The sequence below is a fragment of the Balaenoptera acutorostrata genome, chromosome 15 (genome assembly GCF_949987535.1).
Source record: "Balaenoptera acutorostrata chromosome 15, mBalAcu1.1, whole genome shotgun sequence".
Taxonomy (NCBI): Eukaryota; Metazoa; Chordata; class Mammalia; order Artiodactyla; family Balaenopteridae; genus Balaenoptera; species Balaenoptera acutorostrata.
This window is the reverse complement of record NC_080078.1, coordinates 14,476,823-14,503,947: the sequence shown is the minus strand read 5'-3', so window position 1 is coordinate 14,503,947 and position 27,125 is coordinate 14,476,823. Positions and strand designations below refer to the sequence as shown.

Below are 27,125 nucleotides of genomic sequence, written 5' to 3'. Positions count from 1 at the left end.
AAGCTGGGATGAAGTGAGAGAGTAGCACTGACATATATACACTACCAGATGTAAAATGGATGGCTAGTGGGAAGCTGCTGCATAGCACAAGGAGATCAACTCGATGCTTTGTGACGACCTAGAGGGGTGGGATAGGTAGGGTGGGAGGGAGGCTCAAGAGGGAGGGGATATGCGGATATATGTATACATATAGCTGATTCACTTTGTTGTAAAGCAGAAACTAACACAACATTGTAAAGCAGTTATACTCGAATAAAGATGTGAAAAAAAAAATGGATGAAGGATTTGAATAGACATTTCTTCCAAGAAGATGGCCAACAGCAGGTGAAAAGATGCTCAACATCATTAGTCATTAAAGAAATGCAAATCAAAACCTCAATGAGATTGCACTTCACAGTCACAGTGATGACTATTAAGAAAAAAATAAGTGTTGGTGAGAATGTGGAGAATTTGGAACTCGTGTACATTACTGGTGGGAAGGTAAAATGGTTCAGTCACTGAAGAAAACATTGGTGATTCCTCAAAAAGTTAAACATAGGGGCTTCCCTGGTGGTGCAGTGGTTGAGAATCCGCCTGCCAATGCAGGGAACATGGGTTCGACCCCTGGTCTGGGAAGATCCCACATGCTGCGGGGCAACTAAGCCCCGTGCGCTATAACTACTGAGCCTGTGCTCTACAGCCCGCAAGCCACAACTACTGAGCCTGCGTGCCTAGAGCCAGTGCTCCACGACAAGAGAAGCCACCACAATGAGAAGCCCGTGCACTGCAACGAAGAGTAGCCCCCGCTCAGCGCAACTAGAGAAACCCCGCGCGTAGCAACAAAGACCCAACACAGCCATAAATAAATAAATTAAATAAATAAAAATTTTTAAAAAAGCTAAACATAGAATTACCATGTGACCCAGCAATTCCACTCTTAGATCTATACCCCAAAGAAATGAAAACAAGTACTCAAATAAGTGTACCTGAATGTTTACAGTAGCACTATTCACAATCACCGAAAGGTAGAAAGCCAAACATGCATCAATGGATGAATGGATAAAAATATTGTGGTGTATGCATACATGAAGTACTATTTGGTTATAAAAAGGAATGAAGTACTGATACTTCGTACAACAGTGTAGATGAACCTTGAAAACATTATGCTAAGTGAAAGAGACCAGACACAAAAGGTCACGTATTATACAATTACATTTATATGAAATATCCAGAATAGGCAAATTCATAGAGGTGGAACACAGATTGTGGTTGTCCGGGGCTGGAGGTGGGAAGGAAGTAACTGCTTAATAGGTATAAGGTTTCCTTTTGTGGTCATGAAAATATTTTGCAACTAGATAGAGATGGTGGTTGCATAACATAGTGGGTGTATTAAATGCTACTGAATTCTTCGCTTTAAAAAGGTTAACTTTATTTTGTGTGAATTTTACATCAGTAAAATATATATTGGGAAAAAAAAGGATTAGAGGGAGTCAACAGCCAGTCCCGTAGCGGAGGACTCTACCCAGGGTGCGTGGCAGGTGGGGTGAGGCAGGAAGTGCAGCTCAGATTTAAGCAGCAGCTTAACCAGGAGCGTGTCCAGAAGGAGATGCACCCTCACCTGCCTGGGTGGTTGGCGCTCTGCAAGGGGCTCCTTGGGTCACCCCGCTGATCCTACAGCTTCTCGCGAGTTAATCTGAGCCTCTGGAGGTTTTATCAGGCTCTCTCCAGCTCCTCCTCCACCTGCCTGGCCAGCCAGAGGGCCCTGGCCAGGCTCCAGGGAGCTCGCGGCTCACTTCTCCGTCCTGCAGCCCAAGCAGCCAGCCTCGCCAGGGTCTGGCACACCTTCAGTGGGTTCCAAGGGGCCAGGCTGGGGCCAGCTCTGGAGTGGGGCTCCCCAGCTCTGCAGACACTGCAAATCCTTCTTCTTAGCACAGCTGGCAGGATTGGGACCACTTTGGCAGCTCTGGGAAAAGGGCTTGGGACCACCTCCAGGAACACCGGTAAGTGATAGGCTCTGAGATCTGGGGCCTCACCAGGGGAATAGACTGGCTCTCACATGTTTGAGGTGTATGTGACCCACACTGATCTCCTCACCCTAGACCCACAAGAGGGCTGTTTTCTGGGGGTAAGGGCGGGGGTATCTCATGGACATGCTTCTGGCTAACTTCTACTTGATCTTCAGAGCTTAACACAGACATCACATTCTGCAGGAAGCCTTCCCAAGCCCTAAGGTGCCCTTTCTCTGTGTCCTCAAGGCATCTTGCACTTCCTCTGTAGCATTTTCTATACTAGATTATAAATGTCATACGCTAGCCGGTGGACTCCCTTGTTGCTGGGTGCCCTCTTCCGGGGGTCCTCTTACCTCCACATCAGTGACCCTGTCGGTGTCTTGGGTGCCTGCTATTGATCTGGGGAAGGAGGGCTAGTCCCTTCTCTTAATTTGCCAGGCAAGTACCTGTTCACTCTTGTGTGCAAATGTACACACACACACACACACACACACACACAACCTCAAGGAAAGTTCAGTCTCAATCCAGGTGCCTGTGATAGAATCTAAACTGTACAGAACTGGGGTGGCAATGGGCCGAGTGATGAGCATTATAAGCTCAAATCCTTGCACCACACCAGGCATGGATCTCCCTGACCGGACCTTTAGGGCATTGACCCCCAAGTAGATGTCCTCTTGGTTGACCAGATCTCCCACTTGGACCTGTTTCTCGTCCTCATTCTTCTCCATTTTGCTTTTCTCCTTTCCCGGGTGGGAGCTGTTCCCTCCGTTGGGGTATCCCAGCTCCTCATCAGTATTAGAGTCCCCATGCATTTTATTGCTGCTCAGAGTGAGGGGGAGACTTGGAGCCTGGAAGTCAGACAAGAGAAGGGAGGGGACCCTGACCTCCGGGGGGAAGCTTGCTTTTTCTTTTTGTTCCTCTATGATCGCTCCAAACTCTTTTTTTAAAATGACAAATCACTTATACTGCAAGTGTTAATCTCCTGCCCACAGACTTCAATGATCTACACACAAGATTCATGTCTTCCTGCTGACATAATTTTTGGACTTTATTATGCTGGAAGAGTGTCTGTCTCTTTCCCAACCTTGACTGTGGCATTACAAAACCCGCTTCTATTGATTTGACCTTGGAGAGCTCTGTTTTCAAATCCCACTTCTCGTTTCCCCCGGTTGCAGCAATTAGGGCTGGGGGTGAGTGGAAAGCTGTTAGTCTTGGTGCAGATAGACACAGGCCAGGTCTTAAAACTCAAGTTTTGGGCTGGGAGCAGCCAGGCCAGTGACAGATGCAGGAGGTCATGGCTATAGCCTTCCGTACAAGTGAGTAAGACACAGCCCCTGGGCTCAATAGCACACAGTCTAGTGTGTGTTTGGGAGCAGAGAGGCCCCTGGGAATTCAAAATGTGGTGTAATAAGTCTAAAAGGGAAGTACATGATGCTTTGAGAGCACAGAGAATGGGAGCCTAACCTTGTGCAGGAAGGAAGACTTCCTGGATGAGGTGATGTCTGGGTTGGGCCATGAAGAGCAAACAAAAGTTATCCAGGAGCATATCCATCTGCACCATGATCCCCAAATTCTCTCCTCTCTCTCAAGGTCTGGAGACACTAGAGAGGCATCTGAGATGCCCTCCTGTGCTTTGTCCGGGATAATTTGGTTTGATAACCTTCTGAAGCATTAGGTGGACCGAGGCACCCATGGCTATTCCTCTCTGACGCTAGGCAGATGTGGAGATCTCTAGAGGGACTGGAGGTTCTTGGAAAGCCTTGGGGTTGCCATATGTGGTACCACTCCTGATTTCTGTCCAGGAGAGTCTCAGATATGAGATGAATCCGAGTTTGGGTCGTAGGATATTAGTGGTTTCCACTCTCAGCACCTTTGCTATGTGATGGCATCCGTCCCAAGGACTAAAACATATGAATCCAAGTGGGAGCCATAAGCCATCCTCACAGTGACTGTTCCTCCCGTGGCTGAGGAAGGGGGCTGGAGATACTGCTCTAACTTTGCTTGAGTGGTGTACTTCCCAAAGCTGGAGTCGTTCAGGCTACATTGTCACCTGGGACAGCCGCGACTGGAGAGTCTAGAGCAGGCTTTGCTCTGCCAAATTCAATGAACAGTCTCAGATGGGCTAAGGAAAACTTAGCTTAAGGGCTTGGTGGGACCTTGGCCACATGAAACAGAAGGCAAGATGAAAAAGCCGGGAATATGTGGGATTAGCACGCAGGGATGGGCTAGCAGTGGGATGCCCTTGGGGTGGATGTGCCTAATATTGCTATTTGGCCACTATTATAATATGAATTCAAGGGAGGGACTCTTTTTCTTCTTCTTCTTCTTCTTACTGTTAAGGGGGCTTGTGGTCTAGGTGGGCTGGGGGATGAGAATATGCAAAATAGGGATGTGTTTTTATTATTTTGCAAAGTAATATTAGTCGTACTTTACCCTAGCTATCAGCTGTGTCCCTGAGTCCAGTTGCATACAGAACCCAATAAAAGAGATACCTATCTATTCATGGCTATACAAAGACACAACAGAGCCTTGACATTACTGGTTTTCAGGGTGGAAGGGGAACCATGTAAGCATTTACCCCTTCTGCACAACTACCCTGGGGTAGTGGTGGGGGTGCCGTTTGATGTAACCAACAATGAGGTAGGGACTCAGTAAGAGATCAGGTCTGTCCCATTCCCAACCAGTTTGGACTCAGCAATCTCAGGTTCTTGCATGTTTTTTCCTTTAAGCTTATAGTGATCTTCTACTCTAATCCTGCAGTGATCTTCCTCACTCCCCTCTGAGCTGTCCTTGGATCCTTGGAGTTCTCTGAGTTCCTAGAAGAAATGGTAGTTGGCTCCAGGGTGGTCTTTTCTCTCCTGAAAATGTGCTAGTTCTTGAACCTGAGAAGGCAGATGAGGGGGGTCCGGTCTTGACCTCCAAAGACAGCCTGCCCACACAGGTGTTGAGCCCCTGTGGCCCAGCCTCTGCCCCAACTGGCTCGGCAGGTGGGGCGCAAGCAGGCTGGGTCCTCCAGAAGAGGCTCAGGGCCCAGTCACCTTAGTGCCTGGTCACAGTTTATAAAGAAGCGGGCGGTGGAGAAGGAGGCTTTTGCCAGGCTCTTATTGGCAATAAATCAAATAAATTTTTATGGCAGTGACCCTTGGATGGCGGCATTTGGAAAGATTCCCTCTGTGTTTTCCAACTTTCAAAGATGAGTGTGCATTAGTTGTGTCGAAATTGCATGGAAATTAACAAGGACTCCGGCCAGGGAAACCTCAGAGTGGACTAAGGTGGCTGGACTGGAGAGAGCCGCGTGGGGGTCTTTTGTTTTGGGGGTGGGTGGGTGCTTTGGGCATCCTAGCAGCTCCCATCCCATTCCCCACTCAAGCTTCCTTGCACGGCTCCTATCTCTTGGCCGGAAAAGACCCTGGTTGCAAGGCTGGCTGGTGGCCATTCATGCCCCTGACAGGGCTGCCCTTTGCCTGGAGTCTCGCCGCTTGACTGTAGCCCTCTCTCCACGGTGGGTTTTCTGTGTTTGGAGCCAGGATACTGGGGCCGTGGACATTGCTCTGCTTCACTTCTTCTGGCCTCAGCTTGTGTCTGTACACACAGGCTTGTCTGACTGGTTTGTTTTCTTAGAAGCCAATGGTTTTATTGTTGAGTTTGGCATCTCGTCCGGCTCTGAGATAGGAGAGGAAGTTCAGTCTTTGAACGTCGGTAGATGGCCTTGCTAAGTGACAGCAGTGTGATTTAGGGAAATGACACTGACGCTCGCTCACGTACGCCTTATCCAGAGCACCCTGCGGGGCTGCTCTACTCCTAGAGGCTTGGACAGTGTGGCCAGCTGTGCTGACGCCCAAGGTCAGGTGGACAGAACGAGGCTATCCGTCAAGCTGTGAGCCACTCATCACCTTCAGAAAGTTCACCTGGGGATGTCGCCCCACCTCCCCAGGCCGCTGCGTTAGCCAGTGAGCCGCTTGGGGACCTAACATCTGCCCAGGCTGCACCTCTGTGTCTGGATTTAGAGCGGCTCCTGAGGCCCTAGCCCTCCATGTTCTGGGAACAGATCCCACTAATAACTCCTCGCGTGTCCCGGTCATGCTCTGAGTCTGTCGTGCCCTCTCGTAAGGTGTCGGTGGCACCAGGTGTGCCACCCCCTCGGCCCAGGGAGCGGGACACAGAGAAGGAAGGAGGAAGGAGGAAGGAGAGGGGAACTGGAGGGGGAAGAATCTCGCCGTTCGGAGAGAACAAAGCAGGCTGCCGTTTCTGCTCTTTGCAAATCCTCTGAGCCCTTGAACTGCAGGGCAGTGAAGCAGAACTCAGATTCACCAGGGATTCAGGAAAGCAAAGCTCTGTGCCCTGTAGTGGGGGATGGGGGGGCAGAGCAACATCTGTACCAGGTCCACACCCACCAGGTAAATGTGGCCGTGGAGGCTGATCCGTGATATGTTAGGGAGCTGGGCATAAGAGCAGATCAGGAAGTTAGAGCCGGGATTCAAGAGGAGACTTCAGCCAAGACCTTAACGTTTATACAGTTGATCCCACGGGCTCACAGAAATCTCCTGGGGCAGTAAGCTTGGGGATTTTCATCTCTGCTTTACCACCGGAGGAATGAGGTGGACGTCTTTTTGCCTTCGTGGGAGAAGGCTGTACATTGGCGCTTGGACTTTGGTGCTTTGTAAGCTGGTGGCTCCAAATCTTGCACGCCCGTACCCCATACACATGGAAGCCATGCCGTGTTGGAGCGCTTTCCCTTTAAATTGGGACCCTATACATTTACTTTGATTTGGCAACCCATGGGCAAGGCTACAGGAGCAGAGGCCTCTTGTTCTTGCATTGAGGGGGCGTGTCTAGCCTACTTCTGCGGGCAAGGACACAGTGAAACCACTCTAGAAAATTTGACTAATGTGCGGAAAACGAGAAAATTAGTAAATCATTACTTGTGGTTTATTCCAACAAAGAAGACAACTACTTACTTACTGAGCAGACTTTCCCTTGATTATAGGCCATTAGTGGCTCCCAGATCATTGACATTTGATGCGAAATTCATAGGTGTGAGTTTTACAAAGTTTGCATTTTACACCAGGGAGCTAAGCTCGCTTAGTTTGTTAATGTGGAAGTATATACTCTAGTTCATTGGAAACCGAATTTGTGGGACTACCTTGTACGAGGCACTAAGAATAGGAGGACACCTGCTGGTACTCTTACGGAGCAGGAGGCAGTCATGTGGCTGTACAGGGTGGTAATTGCCCCCGGGGAGGTAGGTACCCTTCTCTGCCTGGGGGAAGCTGGGAGGAAAGGTGATCCTTGGGGTGACATCAGAGTCGGGCCTTGAGGGATAAGTAGGAGTTCACTAGGGCAGCAAGGAAGGACATTCCAGGATGGAGGAACAGCAGTGCTAAGGCGCCATGTGTGAGGCTGGCCTCTGCTGGGAGTTGCAAGTGGCCGCGTGCGGCTGGAGCTGATCGATGTGCGTTAGGAGGGGACCTGGGAGGAGATGAGAGGGGGATGAAAGGTAGATTGGTGCCACCAGTTTACAAAGGGCCTTTTAGATAGAATAAGGAGTTTGATCTTACCCACAGACCACGGGTAACAAATGTTTTGTATTTTAGACCCATTGATCCAACTGTGCTCCGACTGTCAAGCCTTGTTCACGTTTCCTTCATTGCTTACTTGGATTGTACCGCAGATTCCTTAGAGAATGCATATTGATGAAGGATCGTTTAGGTACATCTCACGATCCAGCTTAGCCCCATAACAGCTTCCTCTCTCCTTTACCGTGAAGCACACAGGCCGCGCAGGCGTCCCTTGCTTACTTACTTCTCCATCTGACCATGAACCAGTGTCTCCGCTTGGTCAGTGTTGGCGTCCTGCTTGCCTGGTGCCTGGTACCCTAGAGCCTGTTCTGTCTGTCGGGAGCAATCCCTCTCCTGTCACATCATCAACACCTACTTATTCACCAGGTCCCACCTCAGGAGCCTTCCCCAATTCCTGCAGAGTAAATCAGTCCTCAGATGAGAGCTGGCCATCGCCCTGGGCATTTCTTGTTCTTTGCCCTTGTTCCCTTTTGCAATTGCTTGATATTTGTCTTTCTCAAGTTCCTGAGCTCCCCAAAGGCTGGGCTGCATCTCCCCTACCTGCCACCATATCTCTGGTGCCTAGCAGGACACCAGGCATTACTGGTGAATGGAGGGAGGGGGATTCATTTAGAAATTTCTCGTAGGAGATCAGCTGAGAGAGAAAAGGGCTTGCGTGAGGCCGGTGACAGTGCGGATGGAGAGGAGAGGGCTGCGTAGGGCCATATCTCTAGGGTAGCACACGCTGACTATGCTGGATGTGGTGTCCTGGAAAACTGGGCAGAGGTCAAGATGATGTAATGGGCTGCAAAAACATTTTGCCTCCACATTCTTACCCCTGCCCGAGGAACAATTCTATCTTGCTCTCTGTTCTCAGATCAGAACCCCAAGGGGATGAAATGAGAGATGAATTAAGGAGCTCCAATACCCTAATAGCCTACACGGTCCAAGTTCCAAAATACTGATGAAACGTACTAAGATTTACTCAATGAACCTAATGTAGCATCTACCAGTAAGCAGAACGATCATGTGTAAGTTACCCTGAGTTCTTCCCCGTAGGGCTGGCGTTCAGTTCAGTTCTGAGGTTGACTTCCTAAGTTGCCCCTGAAGAATCTTTTGTTTTGAATTCAGTAGCTCTAAAATTAGACCAGGAGTATTTTTTTCTTTTTGATATCTGTAAATTTGGTGTAATAAATGACAAATATGTAACATAAGGATATGCCAGTGGGCTCCAACATGAGGAACAATCTTAAAACTTTCCGCTCCCTCGTAATTTCTTTTAACCTGCAAATGTTAACATTGATTTCCAAAACGTGTGGTATGTGCCAGAATGTTCAGATTCTGACTTGAACATGACTATCAGAACACTCCAATTTGGGATCTCCAAGGAAAATTCTTGTCCAATCAGGAAAACAAAAGCACACTAGCTATTTCAAACAGATGGTATTTAACACAGAGGATTAATTACACAGGAACTGGAAAGCTGAAACAATCCAAGAATTAATCACTGTGAGAACAGCTACCATCTCTAGGGCTGGGGAACACAAGAGAAGAGGTGGTCTTACCTGGCCTAAGAGAGGCCCTGACGGAGGCATCAACCCAGCAGGACTGCCACAGTGGAGGGGACACGGCGGTTGGGGTGGAGTGTGTATGGCTGGTGGGTGGTCTGAGTGCACGGGGACATGACCCAGCTGCCGGCACCTCTGCGAGGCGGGCAAAGCTGGTGCTGGACCTCGGAGGGGTGCAGTGAGGCTGGTCTCAGCAGTAACGAAGGAGACTGGGGGTGGGAGCCGTCCCTCTGCGCTCTCTCCCTCCTGGGTTTCCCATCTCCCTCCTTTGGCTGAACCACTGGAGGCCAGGGGGCAGGGGTGCCTGGGAAGAGTGGTCTAGAGAGCCCGGTCCCAGCGTGGCAGAGCATCTGCGACTGGCCTGTGCCGAGGGGCCAGGGTGGGTAACCAGATTCACAAAAACAGATTTGGGGGCAGGCCAATTTCCAGGCTCCACGGAATCACTCCCACCGTCTAAAGAGTGAGGCCTCCTGAGTTGTATTCTGGTAAGCTTGTCTTGCAAAAGTCAGATAAAGTTAAGCTCCTGCAGATAGGAATGAAGGGGGTGGACATTCTCATTTGTCAATCACTGGAGGAGAGGCAGGTCATCATTTGAGCCAAAGGAGCAGAAACGGTGGACCTCAGACCGGTGGGGAGGGACCACCCTTCTCTTTAGGCCATGGTCTCTTCCGTTTGGACTTGGAGAGGTCAGGATCTTCCCAAGGGCACTTCCCCGTGGTGGGGGCCTCGGATGACCTCCCCTCCTAAGGGCCCACTGGGGGCTGTGGCGGAGCTGAGTAAGCCACTCTCTCTGCCCCGGGGGCCTAGATCCTGTCACTCTCTGCGTTCATAGCCCTTTGTTCTGAGGGAAGACGTGTATTGCGGCATCACGGGGCACCAAGGGCCACGGGGCCATGGCGCTGGCAGCTGTGGTCCCATGGGGAGAGTACTCCAGGGGCCCCCGGGCGAGGGGTATCGAGGCCACTGTCCCTCCCCAGGGAAGCACTCCCTTTGCTGCCAGTCTCAAAGATGTGGGGCTTGATTTTATTAATGAAAACTGGGGAAGAGACCCCAAGGATCTGATAGTAGGAATGGAGCTTGGAATTCCCTTGTCCCCTCCAGATACTTCCTTGTCCTGTGGCTTTTCTTGGACGTGTCTCTGCCGTGCCAGCTCTGTCAACCCCAGAGGCCACCTTCCTCAGAGATGCCCCGAGGGCCAGAGGGCTCTGGGGCTGTGAGTCTGTGGGGACACTTTTTGTGCCTGGCACACATCTCCCACCTCAGCCCCCAGCCCCGATCTCCCCGTTTTTCTTGGTCATTCTCATTCAAGGCAAGAGAAGATGCCATATGCAAGTCTCCCTGGAGGATGGAGACAGGAAGTTACATGGAGCTGATGTCTAAGCGGGTGATAGCAGGGTCTTTGCTAAGAAGGTTTTTATTGCCAGGGGGCTTGAGGGCACTGGCCTCTGAGGGTGAGAGGAGGGTGCCAGGCAGGGGCAAAGTGGGTGTGGGAAAGGTGGGGAGAGACTGGAGCTGTCAGTGATTTTACCTGAGGCTCGGCTGGAATTGCAAGCACTTGCTTCCTGACCTTTGCCAGCCTGAGCTGGCTGTGCGCAGGACCCATGGCTCAGAGGAGAAACTGCGATCAGGGAGACTGTGTCCACCCCACTCCATCCCTCATTGACTCGGAGGCCTTTGGAGATAATCCCACACAGTGTTTTTCTAGATTTTTTTTTTTAACGGCTGCCCTCTGCAGTGTGCCGTCCCCGTCAGCCGAGGAGAAGATGTGGTCCAGCTTGGTGTTTGGATAACGGAGCGTGCTTTCTGAGAGTCCCCACGTCTCCCTCCTTGCTTCCCCTGTCGGGGGAGGGCGCTGGCTCAGTTCAACCCTGTCATTTTACAAATGAGAAAATCCAGGCTCAAGATGGGGAGAGGGTCGCATCTGTGCTTGTAGCAGAGCTGGGCAGGATCTGAGGTTCACCCGCATCCCGCCGCTCAACTCCCCTCCCCCTCCCCCCGCCCCTGAGGGCTGGGCCCTGAGTCTGCTGAGCCCCAATTGGCCGGATTTCTTTTGGGTGCTTACTGGGAGAAAATGATATTAAAAGTATCACACTAGGTGCTGCTATATCAGCTGAAGTGTCACAGAGAAAATCAACTCTTGTAAGGATGCCAAGCCCAGGATAGGTAAGTGTGAGGATGAGACAGGGAGGTCTTATCCAAGGTGAGGCTTCACGAATAGACAGCAGGAGCAGGTGGAGAGAGGCCATGTGGCCAGGGGGGCTCTGGGGGTCTTGGTCTTGAATTGAGACTCTCCCTGGCATAGAGCCCTGCTCCTGGACAGGCAGCATAGAGGCAGGGACCCCCCGCCCCCCCCACCCCCACCCCTTGGCTCATACCTCCACTGCCTTTCCCTAGGCTCCCTTCTGGCTGTGCTCTGTGTTACAACTGTTTCCCTTATTGATCTACCTGTAAAATACAGGTATAGGGACAGGACGTCTGGCTGGCTGCGGGTCATGTGCCTTTGTACCTGGGGGTCTGGAAGATGGGCATGTGTGCGTACCTAGATAGGTGTGTGTGTACCTGGGCAGGCATGTGTGTGCATGGGCAGGGGTGTGTGTGTACCTGGGCAGACGTTTGTACACGTGCAGGTACATGTGTGTGTGCATGGGCAGGCATGCATGTGTACCTGGACAGATACGTGTGTATATGGGCAGCGGTGTGTGTACAGCGTACACGGTAGCTGTCACCCAGCCGTCCTTTCAGGAAGGAAGCACACAGCAGAGCCCCTGCTGCCCACTTTTCCTGGGCACTGTCCATCCAACCCCACATCTGGGGAGGGGGTTCCTGCAGTCACCTGCACCCAAGGAGCCCAGCTCTTCTCCCCGGTCTGGGAGACTGCGTGCAGGACTCACTCGGATGGGCAGTGCCTGGGTCCACGGCCCTGCAGTTCTGATTCAAACCACGTAGCCCAAGATCCCCCCCGGGTTCCCGGCTGCACTTTCCCACCTTCACTGCTCGGCTTCCTTGCTGAAGAGAGAGGTCTGCAGGAAGCTGTTGCAGCAGCCGGGAGCAGTGGACGGACCAGCAGCAAAGGCGGCAGCAGGCCCAGCACCGGCGCCCTCCAAATTGGGGCTCTAGCCCTTTAAATCTTCTCAGTTACCAAAAAAGAAGAGGCATCAGACCCTGTTAATTAAAGCTCGCCCTGGTCCATCATTCTGAGGAGCTGCAGTGCTCCGCTCCTTCCTGATGGCTTAGAGATTCTCCTTAACTCCCAGCCATGGATCTTGGAGAATTTCCCCCGAGATCAGCAGGAGGTATGATCCTTGTCGATGGCACTCCGGGGCTTGTGTGGCTCTAAATCAATAACACAACTGACTGCATGGACGCTGCCTGGCCCGCCTTTCTTTCCTGCTTCCCCTCTGCTTCCTCTTCAATTTCCCAGCTTGTGTTTAGTTGAAACAAATCAAGTTTTCATGGGTTTTGGAGGAAGGGGAGGGATCGGGGTCTGGAGGGAGCTCCCAATGTGTTTGTTTTGGCCCTGGCTTCACCTAGCTGCCCAAGTGGCTTGGAGGAGCCAGGAAACATGTTTCTTCAAGCTCGGGCTCCTGCCAAACCATTTCTTCCCTGGCCGGGTCCCCTCCCTCAGGTCAGCATGAAAAGGGCATCACCCTGACTTTGACTCGCTTCTTAAATCAATGACCTGCCACCGAGTCAGTCTGACGATGGCCGTTCCCCTGTGTTACTGGAAAACTCATCGCATAGAACTTTCTCTCTGTAAATTGTCCCGGCAGGAACACCGTGCGGCGCCTCCTTTCCCCTTTACATTGAATGCTGCTCAATTAAAATGCTTGCTGTAGGATTTCAGGAATCCATAACCCTTTCCCGGTGCCTTCTGAGGAAACTCACTTCTAGCCGAGTCTAAGGTTCTGTGGCAAAGAGTTGTTTTTCTTCAGGAATCTGCTCTAGGCTGGCAGAGAGAGGGAGGAGATTTATCTTCTTCCACATTGCATTTCGTAAATTGTACTTGGGCCCAGAGAACATCTATCTGTAAATCCTTCATTGATTTGTTTTCAGCCCCAGAGCTTCCTTCTGGGTGAAGTGCTCTTCTCGAGTCGTACCCGAAAGAGAGGTTTCCTCTTAATCAGCTTGACACGACCTCACAGACGTCCCTGAAAGCCAGGCCCTGGCAGAGGGAGCCATTTTCATCGTCCTGGGTAACAATCCCCAGGAGCCCGAAATACGGGGTCCATGTGCTTTGAGAGGAGGCTTGCAACCCCCTGCCCCGGGAAAGTAGCTTTGGATGCAAAGCACTTTTACTGATGTTTCCAGGGGCTTTAACACTCTGGATGATTAACATTGCTTTTCAAATCTTGAGAGGGGTCTGGGCCAAAACATAGCTCACGGGAGTGGGGATTTCCCCACAAAGTCATTGCCTGCAGTGTCCCCAACTGTTCACAGGAACAGTAGTTAGGGTGTGTGCAGCGAAATCCTTTCCGATCCCCCAGCCAAGAATGGGAACTTTCTCTGGGTGAACGGCATGGAAGTCAGTGTCTGTGCCTCCCGGAGACCAGGGTTGCAATGTGATTCGTATTCTCAGGACAATAAAACTCTCAGCCGTGGCAGAAACACTCTGGTTAGGAGAGACTATTCAGAACCTACAAATGAAGCACTTGATGGCATTCCTAATCACTGTGCCCATCAGTGGATTCGTGTAATAATTTGGAGATTCTGAGGGAGGCATCCAGGGAGAGACGTTTCCTGTAAACTGAAAGCCACACGGGAAGCAGGATGAAGGGGGGTGGCCCGTGGGAGGGTTTAATACCCCCTTCCCAGCTTTGCTTCCAGCTGGTCTGTGAATGGCTTTGTGAGGGTTGGGCTTCTGCCTGGTGTTGGGATGCTAGGTGGCACCGTGGCCATGGCGAGCAGGGTACTTCCCTGAGCTCATAGACAGAGGGTCCAACCTGAGTGCTCCTCAGGCAGAGCCGGGCCCCTCTTCCTGCCCTTTTCCCTTCACCCCCTTGAGGCCCAGTGGTTAAATAGGTAGACTGTTCCTTTGTGTCAGTTTTTCTCTTCACCTTAATGATGTGTGTGTGTGTGTGTGTGTGTGTCAAAATTTATTGGATGGCTGCTGGCTTTCAAGGAGCTATAAAGAGATCCCAATGGAGTTTGTTTAGACCCGGCAACTTCGTAGAGTTTTGTGGTCCATGGGAATTCATTTAATGGCCTTGGCGGGCTCTCACATTACCAGGGTGATGGAGCAGAAAGGACGTGGCCTTCGGGGAAGGACAGACCTCTGTTGGAATCTCAGCTCCACCGCTTACTAGCGTGTGGCCTGGGCAAGTTACCTAATCTCAGTGAGCTTCAGTTTCTTCAACTGGGATATGGTAAAGTTGTCAGGATTCAATGGAATAATGTAGCTAAGGTCTGGGGACACAGCAGGTATGAAAGAAATTGTTCTCTCCTTCCAATGAAGGCAGCCACCTTCAGTTAAGTAAACTCTATCACCAAGGATGGAACTATTGATATTTAAATAGCTACAATGGCTCCTTCACTGACCGCTGGCCCGTGCCATCTCTGAGGGCAGGGACGACCCCATTGTGTCATCACACCCCTCCCCATGGCTAGCACGGGGCCTGGTGTGGCCCTGAAACTACATAAAAGTTTATTGAATAAATACATGATGGTCTGTGGACATGTAACCTTCAACATAGGTGATCTTTAACAGCTAAACCAAACCACCGTTCACTCACTTTACTTACGAGATACAGCGGAGCCAGATGCATCAAAGAGCCCTGTGACTGTCATAAATTGGGACTCAAATAATGTCCTTTTGTGGGGAAATCTGAACTAGTACAAAATATCTCCTGCACGAGGACCTGGAGCAGGAGCCTGCGGACCCCAGGCGTGTCGTGGAAGCCGTTCCGCTTGCTGAGTGTCGAAGTCACCACTGCCTTCCCTCACCGTGGGCTACCCACTCTTTGTCATGTTTGAAGAAGAGAAGAGCCTTGAAAAGGGAAAACCGCTCTGTCTCTCTGGTGTGTAGGACAAGTCAATCAATAGATCAGTCAGTTCATCAATCAGTTGATGTGTATGTAGACAGTGCCCATTGGGGAGGGTCATTGATTTAATAAATATTTATCAAAGATAATAGTAATTGTAATAATAATCATAATAATAATAACAACAACTAATACCATCGCTACCTAGCATTCACCCAGGGCATCAACCCCAGGATGACAGCACCTCTGCTGTCAAGTGGGAGACAGACAGTTGTGTCCATGCAGATGATGCAGGTTATGAGAGGCAGGAGTCCAGGGGACCACGGGCGCACAGCGGTAGGGCCCTAACTTGGGCTCAGCTCAGTTATTTGGGTGACCCCCAAAGTGAGTCCCCAAAGAGGTGGCTTTGGAAGAGCATTCTTGACAGAGGAGGTGACACAAGCAAAGGCCAGAGGTAGAAGAGGCACTTGAGGGGGTGGTGGGTGATTCCACCTGGCTATGTTCTGGAGGGCCAGGTGGTGAGAGAGGGGCCAGGTCCCAAAGGACCCTGGGTACCCGCAAAGGAGGGAACATTATTCTAAGGGAGATAGAGAGAGTCACTTGGGAAAATGGAATTCAACCAATTTGTATTGAGCACAAAGTGCACGGAGCTGCGGTCTAGGCACAGCAGTGAAAAAACCAGACAGAAAGCCCTGCTCTTGTGAAACTTTCATCCAGCGGGGAAGACAAAAAATAAGCAACTGCAGGGTGAATTGTAAATTGTAAATAGCACGTGCTGGAGAAAACATCGCTCAGGGAGAGTGATGGGCCTGGGTGGGTGCAATCCCAAACAGGATGCGGGGAGAAGGCAGTGCTGGAGTAATGCCCTTGGAGGTGTCACCAGAACTTGGGCTCTGACTTTGAGGGAGATGGAAGTTTGCACCGGGTTCTGAGCAGAGGAGGGACATTTAAAAATGATTCTTCTGGGACTTCCCTGGTGGCGCGGTGGATAAGAGTAAGAGCTCCCTATGCAGGGGGCCCAGGTTCGATCCCTGGTCAGGGAACTAGATCCCACATGCATGCCGCAACTAAGGAGCCCGCATGCCACAACTAAGGAGCCCGCCTGCCACAACTAAGACCCGGTGCAACCAAATAGATAAATAAGTATTTAAGAAAAAAAAGAAAAAAGAAAAAAAAATGATTCTTCTAACTACTGTGTTGGGAAACGATTGTAGGTGATGGGGTTGAAGCAGGAAGACCAGCTGGGAGATGATTACCAAATCCCAGTGAGAGGGGACGGTGGCTGGACAGGGAATAACAGTGGATGTGTGCAAAGTACTTTCTGTTTTTTTGTTTTTTGTTACTGTTTTTTTTTGTTTTGTTTTTTTGTTGTTTTTCTTTTTAAGAATGGAGGCAATGGGATTTGCTGATGGATTGGGTAATTGTCTGAGATGAAAAGATGAGTCAAGGATGACTCAAGCTTCTTTGGCCTCTGATGGGGACAGCTGTGGGTGGAGCAGGTTTGGGAGGAGCTCAGGAGTTGGTTCTGCTAACTTTGCAACGTCTGTTGAGCATCCCGGCAGAGGTGTTGAGTGGGCTGTCCTGAGTTCACAGGAGAGATCTGGGCTGGGTACAGCCTTGGGAGCCATGAGCCCAGATGGTATTTAAAGCTATATCAGATGAGATCATCAGGAGACCGGCTACGGATGGAGAGGACACGGGACTGGATTCTGAGGCATTACAACTATTTACATGTTAAAGAGAGGAAATTAGCGAAACCAGTCAAGGAGACGGAAGAAGAGGTGTCTCTGCTGTTTAAGACAATTCATCCCCTTCCTGTATTCTACCTTTTCTCTTCTCCTGGGAACAAGGCTCATAGATCATCCTCCCCATTTTCCACTTGTCTTTTTCTCTTGGCTTCTTCCCAACATCCTTAGAGACCTGCTCAGGTCTCCTTCATCTTAAAAGGAACCCTTTCTTGACTCCTGAGATCTCCATTTGCTTTTGCCCTATTTTTCTCTTTTCTTTTACAGATAGACTTTTCTTTCTTTCAACATTAATCGAGTAACTACTATATGCCAGGCATGAAGGATGCAGAGACAAAAAATAGACTTTCTCCACTTGAAAGAAGATCTATTTATTTCTACCTTGGCTACTTCCATAAAGCATTTTGGATAGCATTTTGGTGGTGGATATATAATGAAGTAGAAAATATATAAATCATAAACTAAGGAGAAAAATTTTGTACTAAGGAGAATACAGTTTAGAAGCACAAGATCAGAAAAAAATAGAATGCACAATTAAAGGTCAAAGGGTTGTATAAGAATATAATTGAGGGACTTCCATGGAGGTCTAGCAGTTAAGACTTGTGCTTCCACTGCAGGGGGCGTGGGTTCGATCTCTGGTCAGGGAACTAAGATCCCACGTGCCGCATGGTATGGCCAAAAAAAAAGAAAAATAAATAAATAATAGAGCCACCAATCTGATCAGAACTTCTGGTCAGAAAAAAGGAAAATGGGCCAACAAGTACGTACTGTATAGCACAGGGAACGATACTCAATATCTTGTAATAACCTATAATGGAAAAGGATTTTAAAAAGGGGATTTTATTTATATATATATATATAATATATATATATATCACTTTGCTGAATCTAACACAGCATTGTAAATCAGCTATATTTCAATTTTTTAAAAAAGGAAAATGGGAACTCCTTAAAATACTTACAGAAGTACAATATGTATCCCAAAAGTTCTCGTATCATTAATTATATAGCTTCATACATTTTTACCAACTGAACACACTAAGCAGCTCCCAGATCAAGAACTAGGACAGTATTCACACCCCAGATCCCTCCTCTCTCCATAGGGACTGACATTGTCGATTTGCCTGTTTCAAACTTTTTTTGGGAAATGCTTCTTGAGTTTCATTGTCCATGAGATGATATGCTAGTTCCTCAAGGCAAACAAAATTTTTCTGGCATTTTGTTCTAAAAGAATATTTTCTTCTGGAGTTTCATTTAAGGGACACTGAAAAAATTGGATAGACTATACCTTGTCTATTTCCCTAACATATTTTGGATAGTATAATGTATACATGTGTATGTAATGAAACATCAAATGTAAAAATTTAAACTAAGGATACAAAAGGTCGAAGGGTGGCAGTTACTTAGCATCAGAAGGCAGAACCTGGAGAGGATGGGATGCCATAGAGAACGGGGGCAGGGAGCAACCCTCGGGTTTGGAAAGTAGGAGGCGCCCAGCACGCTTTCCTGGAGCGATGGAGGTGGAAGCCAGATTGAGGGAGGTCAGGGGAGGAACTGGAGCTGTGAAGTGATGCCTTTGATTGGAGACCACTATTTCAAGGGGGTGCATTCTGGTGGGAAGGAGAGAGAGGGTGGCAGACAGAGGGAGTTGCAAAACCTCAGGAAGCGTTGAGTTTACTTCTCAGTAGAATGGGAGAGACTTCATCATGTTCTCGGAGAGACAGATGGTCAAGAGATAGCAGAAAGAGATAAAGGGGAGAGAAAAGAAAACTGAAGGAGCAGGGACCTAGCTAAATTCTCCTAGTGCGCATGTGCAGACACACACACACACGCTCACACATTCAGCCTACCTTGCTTTCTCTCCCTCTGTCACTCTTGCTGGTCATGGACCCCTCTCCTTGCCGTTGTTCTCCTTTGTTTGGAAGCTAAGATGCCTTTAGCACTCACACACCCCAGTGGGGGCTCTAGGACGTGATCCACTCAGGCCTCTCCCTAAAGACGGGCACTGTGGGTACCTGCTGGGCTTCAATTCAGCCATCTGTCCCGGATGTCAGGGCTGCCTTAGTGAGGTCCAGCCTGTGTCCTTATTTTTCCAAATGAGGAGACTGAGGCCCAGGTTTTCCTGGCAGTGTAGAGAGAGCAGCACAGAACTCACCCCCAGACCTCTGGACGCTTGATCACAGCTTCAACAGACATTTCTAGAACTCTCTCTCTCTCTTTTTTTTTTTTTCATGTTTTCCCACATCAGTTTATTTTACCTGAAGAACAGTGAGAGGTTACAGCACTACATCCCCATGGATAAGACATTTTATTAAATTCCATGTCATTCTGAAATAGCATGTAAAGACAATCTTTGTTATCACTTGAGAATGCCAAACAATGCTGTGTGTATGTGTGTGTATGTGTGCGTGTATACATACACATATGCATAGATATATATATTGATATATATACATATACAAACATGTATGTATTTATTTACATATGTATTTATGTATGTATCTACCTATTACTATATTTTAAATAAGATTGGCAATACAATGTAGAGGTCATGAAATGTGATTTTAAAGGCTTTGGAACTGAGTCCCATTAACTTGTAAGCATTCCTGGGGGCACTAGAGAATGCTCTCTCTTGATCTCTCAAACTTGAGTATTTCTCAAATTCCAGCGTGCTTCAAAATCACCTGGGGGGTTTGTTAGGACACAGATTCCCTGAGCTCCACCCCCAGAACATCAGATTGGGTTCTGAGGCGGGGCTGAGAATTTGCATGTCTAACAGCTTCCCAGGTGATGCAGAGGCTGCTAGTCTGGGGGCCAGGCTTTGAGAACCCTGCTGGGGAGGTGCTGTGGGCAGAAGAGGCAGGGAGGGAAGCTGGACCTAGTTCCTAGGAGGTTTTCCTTTGGGCTGATCTCATTTCCCTCGGGTCAGGCCTGAATGAGGTGGAGGTGGCCAGCTGCCAGCCCCAAGAAGATGAGCCATTCCACCTTCTAGCCACCAAAAGATCTAAGGAATGCGGTGGGGCAGGCTGTGTGCTCTGAGACTAATCCCGGCAGAGTCAGGCTGTCCTTAAACTCGGCACCGTCCGGGCTGTTCCATCCCTCCTGCCTGTCCTTCCGTGGGGGACAGAAACACAGGGGAACCCGCTGCTGGGACCCAGGTTGGGACTCCCAGGTCACAGTGCACTCCCAGCAATTCTGAGAGCTGCTTCCCCTCCCGGATCCCCAGGGGAAGGAGGAACGCCTTGCTGGGTGTGACCCAAGGTTCTCCCTCTGCATATTCCATTATCTTAGCTCTCAGCGCATATGTCAAGTGAATTCTGTGTCTCTGGCAGGTTATTAGGCACTGAATTAGTGCGGTGAAATAAAAACTGTAATAAAGCTGTACCAGACTCTTAAATTGTTAAAATTTATTATAAAACTTGCCTAGTTATTAACTGATTTTCGCCTGTGTGCGTTTGCCGGCGCCCGAAGCCAAAGAAGATGAAAAGTGGCTCTGTCAAAGGGAGGCCGAGAGTTGGCTCCTGGAATTCTCCAGAGTCCCAGCGGGGCAGCAAATTCACAGATTCACGGAGAGCACGGCTGACCTCTCACTGATGGCGGCTGCCCCTCCCTGGCGCTGCCCGGGGCTCTCCAGGGCTGCAGGTCACGGTCCCATGGGAAGGCAGCCCCTCTGTCCACTTCAAGGAGGTCCTGGGGAGGCCGAGGGACGCGTGGATACACGGGGCCTCGCATCTCACCAGTGTTTGGGCTCAGGAGGCCTGGGTTCTCCCCCCTCTCTAATCCTGGGACCGAACATTTAGGCTTGGAAAACTGCTGCCCGTGGGCTTCTACCACATTCTCTTCTGCCGTATCCTCAGGCTTATTTCCCACTCTGTCTTTTTTTTTTTTTTTTTTCCGTGCTGCGTGGCATGTGGGATCTTAGTTCCCCCGAGGAGGGATCGAACCCACGCCCCCTGCACTGGAAGCTTGAAGTCTTAACCACTGGACCGCCAGGGAAGTCCCCCTCCCACCCCCGCCTCTGTCTTTTGAGAACCAAATGGAGTGGCCAAATTTTCCTCCCCTCAGCTAAGGCTGTTTGCCGGTGCTTCCATCACCAGGGAGCTGGTCACTGGGCTGTCTGGGTCTCCCAAGCGTTCTCCGGAAATGAGATGAGGGTGTCTTCCCTGCTGCTCAATTCCGTGGGACGTGGGAGGATGATGTGTCCTCTGGTGCAGACAGAGATGTTCTCTAGAGACCTTAGGATGGAGTGGGGGAGGGGATCCCTGGCTTCCAGTGTGCATTTTGAACCAAGTCCCAGGTTGCTATCTTGACCCTGGCTCCAACCCCCTAAGAGATGCTTTTGAGCCGATGGTGGTGTCCTGATTGGTTTTTTAGCCCTGAGTTTTTATTGCCACCTTGAGACTAGCTAGATTGTAAATTTACCTGAACCCAGAGGCACCTCTGCCTGAGAAAAAGTGAGAAAGAAAAGCTCAGAATGTTTCCCAAATGCCAAGGCTGAGAGTTTTCTTGCGTCTCCGCCACTGTGCCCTGGAGTTGCCCTCGGGGGCTCATCAATCCACTGGTACCCTGTAGATTTCCACCCGTAACATACCAGGAACCACACACGCCGTCATGGAGCCCCTGGGGTGTAGGGGAAGGGGATTGGGCCCTGCGCTTAGGGAGCTCCCAGCCTTGCCATGATCTGTGTGGTTCATGGTGAGCTGAAAAGCTCAGGGCCAGTATGGGAGATCTCCTCATCTTTACAGTCCCTTGGGGAGAGGTTTTCCTCCAGCATGTTTCTGTTTAGTCCCTATGTATATAGTGTAGCTGACGCCTAAGCCTCAGAGCTCACCCTCCTACTAAGAGCTGGGGAAGCCCAGTAATTGGGGTCCTGCTTTCTTGCGAATACACTGCTCTTGTTGGGACACTGGTTTGTTTTTGTTTTTTGACCCTAGGTCACTAAGACTGCCACTTGAGTGGGAAGTTGCGGGGAGCATGACCTATATTTTAAAGACTCCTGGATGGGGCAGATGGCTTTCTCCCTTCTAGTCACTGATTTGGAGGAAAGTGAAATGATACCAGCAAAAATGTAAGACATCTAAGCTTCAGTGATTGTCCAACACTCCAAATCCTCCCTTTCCTTTGCTCTGTCCCATTAAAGCCTAAGGGTAGTCCATGGCACGTGTACGGAGAGTAACAAATATTTGGGATACAGAGTCATGAGTTTCTTCCTTTCTCACCTCCTCTTGGCATGGTTGTACCGTGCACACAGAAGCTAACAAGATTACGTGAATATGTAATAAAGTGAAATCTAGCTAGTTCATCGTCTCTTTGGCCAGGCAGAATGATTTCCTGGTTTTAAAAGACAGTGAAATTGCTGATGTGAGAGCTGGTCCCTGCTGAAGTCGGTTATAAAGTGGCCAACTTAAGAGAGCCATGGCGCACTGCAGAAACCCCACGTTTAGGATCCATTTATATCTTCACTACCTTGTTCCAGAAAGGATGCAAGGCGGTTTGCAAGGATGCATATCCAACTGCAAGGCCTCATTAAATGAAAAAATAAATGGACAAAGAAAATAAGACAAAGGGAAAACAAGACAGCAAAAGCAAGAGTGGAGACAGGAACGAGGTTAGGACACAAAATTCATGACATCAGTTCCTGTGCATTTGCTAGAGGTGGAACTCTGGGGCAGCCCTGAGCTTTCCCTCAGCCAACACAGAGAAGGAAGCGGTCCTTTATTAAAGCATCCACGCCATAAGAGCCAACCAACTGCTCAGAAAAGGCACAGCTATTTCTGTTTCTGGAGGCAGAGAGAAATGTTCCCCGTGGGTCCTCAGAGAAGGGACGCGGTGTAATACAACACGCAATGACCTGAGTGGCCTTACTGTCCATATGGCAAGGAGTTTAATAGAGCTGCCTCTTGGAACATTCCTCAAGGTGGGGGGGGGCGGTTAGGGAGAGAGAGCTGCCCCAAAATACTCTCCGGAGGTCTGACTCAAACTTAGAATTGAGATGATCGATGATAGGCTGCCTTTGCCTCAAGCCTTTTTCCATGATGAGTGATTCCAAGGCGTGGCATCAGAGGCTGCTGTAGTGTTCAAGGGTGTGTGTGTGTGTGTGTGTGTGTGTGTGCGTGTGTGTGTGTGTATGGGAGGGTGGTAAAGATGGCTGTGCTGAGGGTTTACCTACCCCAAACCCTCAGCTTCGTCCCTGTCATTTTTCATATTGGGGTTCCTCATAACATTTACCTGAAGAAAGGGTTTCCCCACTAGTCGTAATAGCTTGAAAATCATGGTTTAGGAAAATGGCTTAACTTAATTCGATGGGTGGGTTTTCTCCCAACAGCATGAGCACAGGGCAATGAATTTTGAGGTAATTCTCCTTGACAGGTTCTTGGAGGGCAGCTGCCCTGGGCTGCTGGATGGGTTCAATCCCATATGCTTTAACAGGTGGTGGAGCTGGAGGGGGCCCTGAAATCCTCTTATGGAAACTGAGGAGGTGACCAGGACACCTTCCTGAACAGAATGCTGTTTGGGATGCATCTACTGCCACACCAGCTCCTTCGAACTGGCCTCTCTTCTGATTGGTTGGTGCTCGACTAACGTGCATTTTGATTGGTCGGTATCTGCGCCCTATGTGGTTGCTCATTTTGAATATCACCCTGCCTGCAGTGCGGCTGAGAAACTCCTCAGGGAAAATTTGGGGTCCCCTGTAGAGTCCAGACCAAGGGTCTAACAACTCCTCCAACTCTGACTATGGCAGAAAAACTTTTAATCCAGAAAAAAATGTAAACATTCCACCTCAGTGATTAGCCTCCCCATAAAGAAAAAAACCATTATATTTAACTTAAGGCATCACCATTTCCTCTGAAATAAACTGGCCACAAATTAAACTTGTAGGTCCCAGAATGAGCTAATTTTACATACATATTTTTGACTCCAAGGCAGTTAAGTGATGAAGAATGATTTCTGAAAAATGATGACGTTGGGTTTCAGAGTAGCTGATCTACATGCTTTCTTTTTGGCAGTAACTAGAGATCAAAGCCATTTGTCTATAACGGCCCCTACTAATTCATGACCATAAAATCATGCCCTCTTTTCAAAAGAGAATAATGATCATTCTGTTCTCTGTTGGTGTTCAGTTCATCTAAGAGGGACCTCAAGTTATAAAGACAGAAAATAAGAAGGAAGAAATGCAATCCTACTTTACATCACGTTTATATGCGTTCTATGCACCATTTGCTATTCTGGGTGCTGGGTTAGAGCAAGGAACAGAGCTGATAAGGTTCCCACACTTATAGAGCTCATGCTCTAGAGAGAGAGACAGACAATAAACATTTAGCAAATATTTTCTTTTATGTCTTTGAACTAATTCCAATATCTGAATCAGCTTGAGCTTGGTGTCCATCAGATGCTTTTTCTCTTGAATACAGGTCATATTTGCCTGGTTGTATGTATGTCTAGTAATTTTGAATTGCGTCCTGGGCTTTGTGAATGACACATGGCAGAGACTCTGGGTTCTGTTATGTGCATCTGAAGAGTATCCACTTGTTTGTCAGTTTGTTTGTTTTGGCAGGAAGTTAACTTGGCTGGACAGGAGCTGAAACATCCACTCAGTTCTCTGAGGCTTAGCTGGGCTGCCTGAGTCTGCCCTGGGTGTATAGTCCTGGGATTGACCAGAGGTTTGGCAGAGTTACTCGGGATATTTGGGTCTCCCCTCTGTGACTCTCTCCCTTCTGGTACGTCCCTGATGCTGTTGATTCCCTGAACTCTGTGTTCTGATTCCTTAACAGTAAGATTTCAGTTTCTAGCCTCACAGGGCACTGACAGGGGGCTACCTTCAGGTGAAAACCATAAAAATGGGAAATCACTTTCCCTCCTCCAAATATCAACTCCCTATCAGTTTCTTCCTATTTGTGGTCACTCTCAGTGACTTTTGAGCATTGTCTTTTAGATACTCCCCAGAATTTGTGATTGTTATTTGTCGGAGAGTTAGTCTTCTATGAGCTGCTCTGCAATTATTATCAGTAGAACTCCCAAATTTATCAAGCAGATAGATAGATGGATAGATAAGATCATTTCAGATAGTGATAAATGCTATGATGGAAAAAAATAGGACAGAGAGTGTCTGGAGTGTATGTGGAGGGGCACTTCACCTGAGTGGTTGGGAAGAACCTCTCTTAGGAGGTGACATTGAGCGGAGACCTGAATGATAAGGAGAAGCCAGATGTTCATGGATCTGGCATGAGCCCTCCAGAGGGAGCATGGGGTATACAAATACCCAGGCAAGAATGAGCTGGGTGCGTAGGAGGGCCAGGGATTAGGTAATGGGAACAAGAGAGCAGGTGCTCAGAGGCTAGATCACACAGGGCCTCGTAGCCCACGGTAGGGCACTGGCATTTTATTCTGCATATGATTGGAAATTTAAACAAGACATGATGTGATCTATTTCGTGCTTTCCAAAGATCGCTCTGGCTCTTCGGAGAGCAAGCAGGAGTGGAAGCAGGCTGCTGTGGTCATCTAGATGGGAAGGATGGGGGCTTGGGCGACGGGCCCAGTAGTGGGGAGTCTGGATGAGCCCCGGACACCAGGGGTCAGTGCTGACCATAGCTAGCCACTGTCCCCAGAGCAAACACCTAAATGAGGTTGTCAGAAGTGGTTCCTAAGAGACCACTCCTGGAGTGATCAATTCAGCCCAGTGGTCATAGCAGAACAGCCCTGCCTAGGCCTGTCTGGCTTTCTGGGAAATTTGGGCTCACAGTTTTTCAGGCACAGAACTAGTAGTCATGAGATGGGACAAGAGTCTCATCGAACTGGGCCGGGCCAGGCTCGTACCCCCTTCCGGTCCCTTTGCGCAGGTGAGGCTCTTCCATGCAGTCTGAGGGTAAGTGAGCTCAAGTCTGGACCTCATATTCTGCCATATAACATTCCATTTCTAGAAGTCAATGGCAGAAAGTCCCTCCTGGTTTCCTGGCCTAAGCGGGGGCACTGGCACAGCCCAACAGAGAAGTCCCTGCGTCCCACGCAGCCAGGGTGACCCCAAGACCCATTGATGAGGCCCCCGCAACCGTGACTAATGGACACGAAGAGCTAATGGACTCCCCTCCATTCTCAAAGCCTCTGCCAACACTGCCACCAAGAATAACAGGCGTTTAGAAACTAATTATACATCTGGACAAATCTGTTTCAGTCTACTGGGTTGAACATAATCATATTAAAATATAATGAATACATTCAAACACACAGTGGAACCAGCGCCGGCAGGGGAGGCTGGCGTTTAAGAGAGTGGCGCTGGCGGGGCCCAGGCCTGCAGCGTGTGGGAGCGGAGCCCCCCGCGGGCCGGTAACTGGTTTCCTTGTCACTTTTAGTTTAGGTCCTAATCTACTGCCTCCTGCCCTGACGCGGGCTTGTCCACACAGACTGGTGGCGGGTCTGGCCCTGACTTTGTTGGCTGGCGTTTGATCTTTGTCTCGTTTGGGTTGGAGAGGTGGAGTCGAGGTTGCAGGATGTTTGGGGTGATGTGGTGACCACAGCCCTCAACCCTCTGGGCAGCCAAAGTCCCTGGGAATGGGGGTGGAGGGCACCAAACGACACTGGTGCTGCCCAAATCCTGGCCTCCAGATCCAGCCTGGACACCCTCAACCGGACTCACGGAGCATGTGTCCTGCACTCCAGCTTGGACGAAGCCTCAGGACTCTCCTGGGAATCCCTGAGAGCCTGAGCCCCCTCTGGCAGCCGAGCCGGCCCCTGAAGCAGGTTTTGGCCGTGACACCCTGGACCAAGGCCTTGGCCTCAGCTCCCTGCGGCTTCTTGTGCTGCCCTGTGCCACCTGTACCAGCGGAACCCAGCCCAGCACAGTCCTCAGCTGGGTGCAATGTTCCAGGTGACTGGAAAGTGTCAAGGGGGGGGGGTGAAGGGGCCCCTGTAGGCATCGGTAGCCTGCTTCCGGAAGAGCAGCACCACAGCATGGAAGCAGATTGGGTCTAGGACTGCGGCTGTCTGTCTCTTTTGGTGCTGCCTCTAGGTGGAGGGTCCTGGACCCTGGGGAATACATCAGAGGCAGGCACTGGGGTGACCACTGCCAAAGGAAGCCACAGGTGAGAGCTTGATTGTACCTCCCAACCGGGAGGCTAGTGGCCCAGTTGGTACCTTGCAGCCACACATTATCTCCGAGGCCTCTTCCCACTGCCTGGGGTCCCAGCATCTTAGTCACTGCTCTGGTTCCAGAACTGTCCCAGGAGGTTCTTCTAAAATGAGATGGTGAACTGGGGGCCCCTGGGCAAGAGCCAGCCCACAAAGAGGTTTGCCA

General features: G+C 49.7%; 1 protein-coding gene across 10 annotated transcripts in view; it reads left to right on the top strand.

The window, feature by feature from the left end:
• The first annotated feature begins 1,652 nt into the window (after positions 1-1,652).
• CALN1 (calneuron 1) overlaps positions 1,653-27,125 on the top strand; it is a 491,684-nt gene continuing 466,211 nt past the window's right edge. For 3 of the 10 annotated variants that reach the window (XM_007186515.3, XM_007186516.3, XM_057529213.1), the window contains exon 1: positions 1,653-1,979. Coding sequence is in view for 1 of the 10 variants with exons in the window: in XM_007186514.3 (XP_007186576.1) it covers positions 21,838-21,905 (68 nt within the window). In the remaining 9 variants the exon portion in view is untranslated. Of the gene's footprint in view, positions 1,980-11,224; positions 11,278-12,319; positions 12,408-21,771; positions 21,906-27,125 lie in introns of those variants that run through there. The other 7 variants (XM_007186514.3, XM_057529215.1, XM_007186520.3 and 4 more) reach the window with 7 other exon arrangements.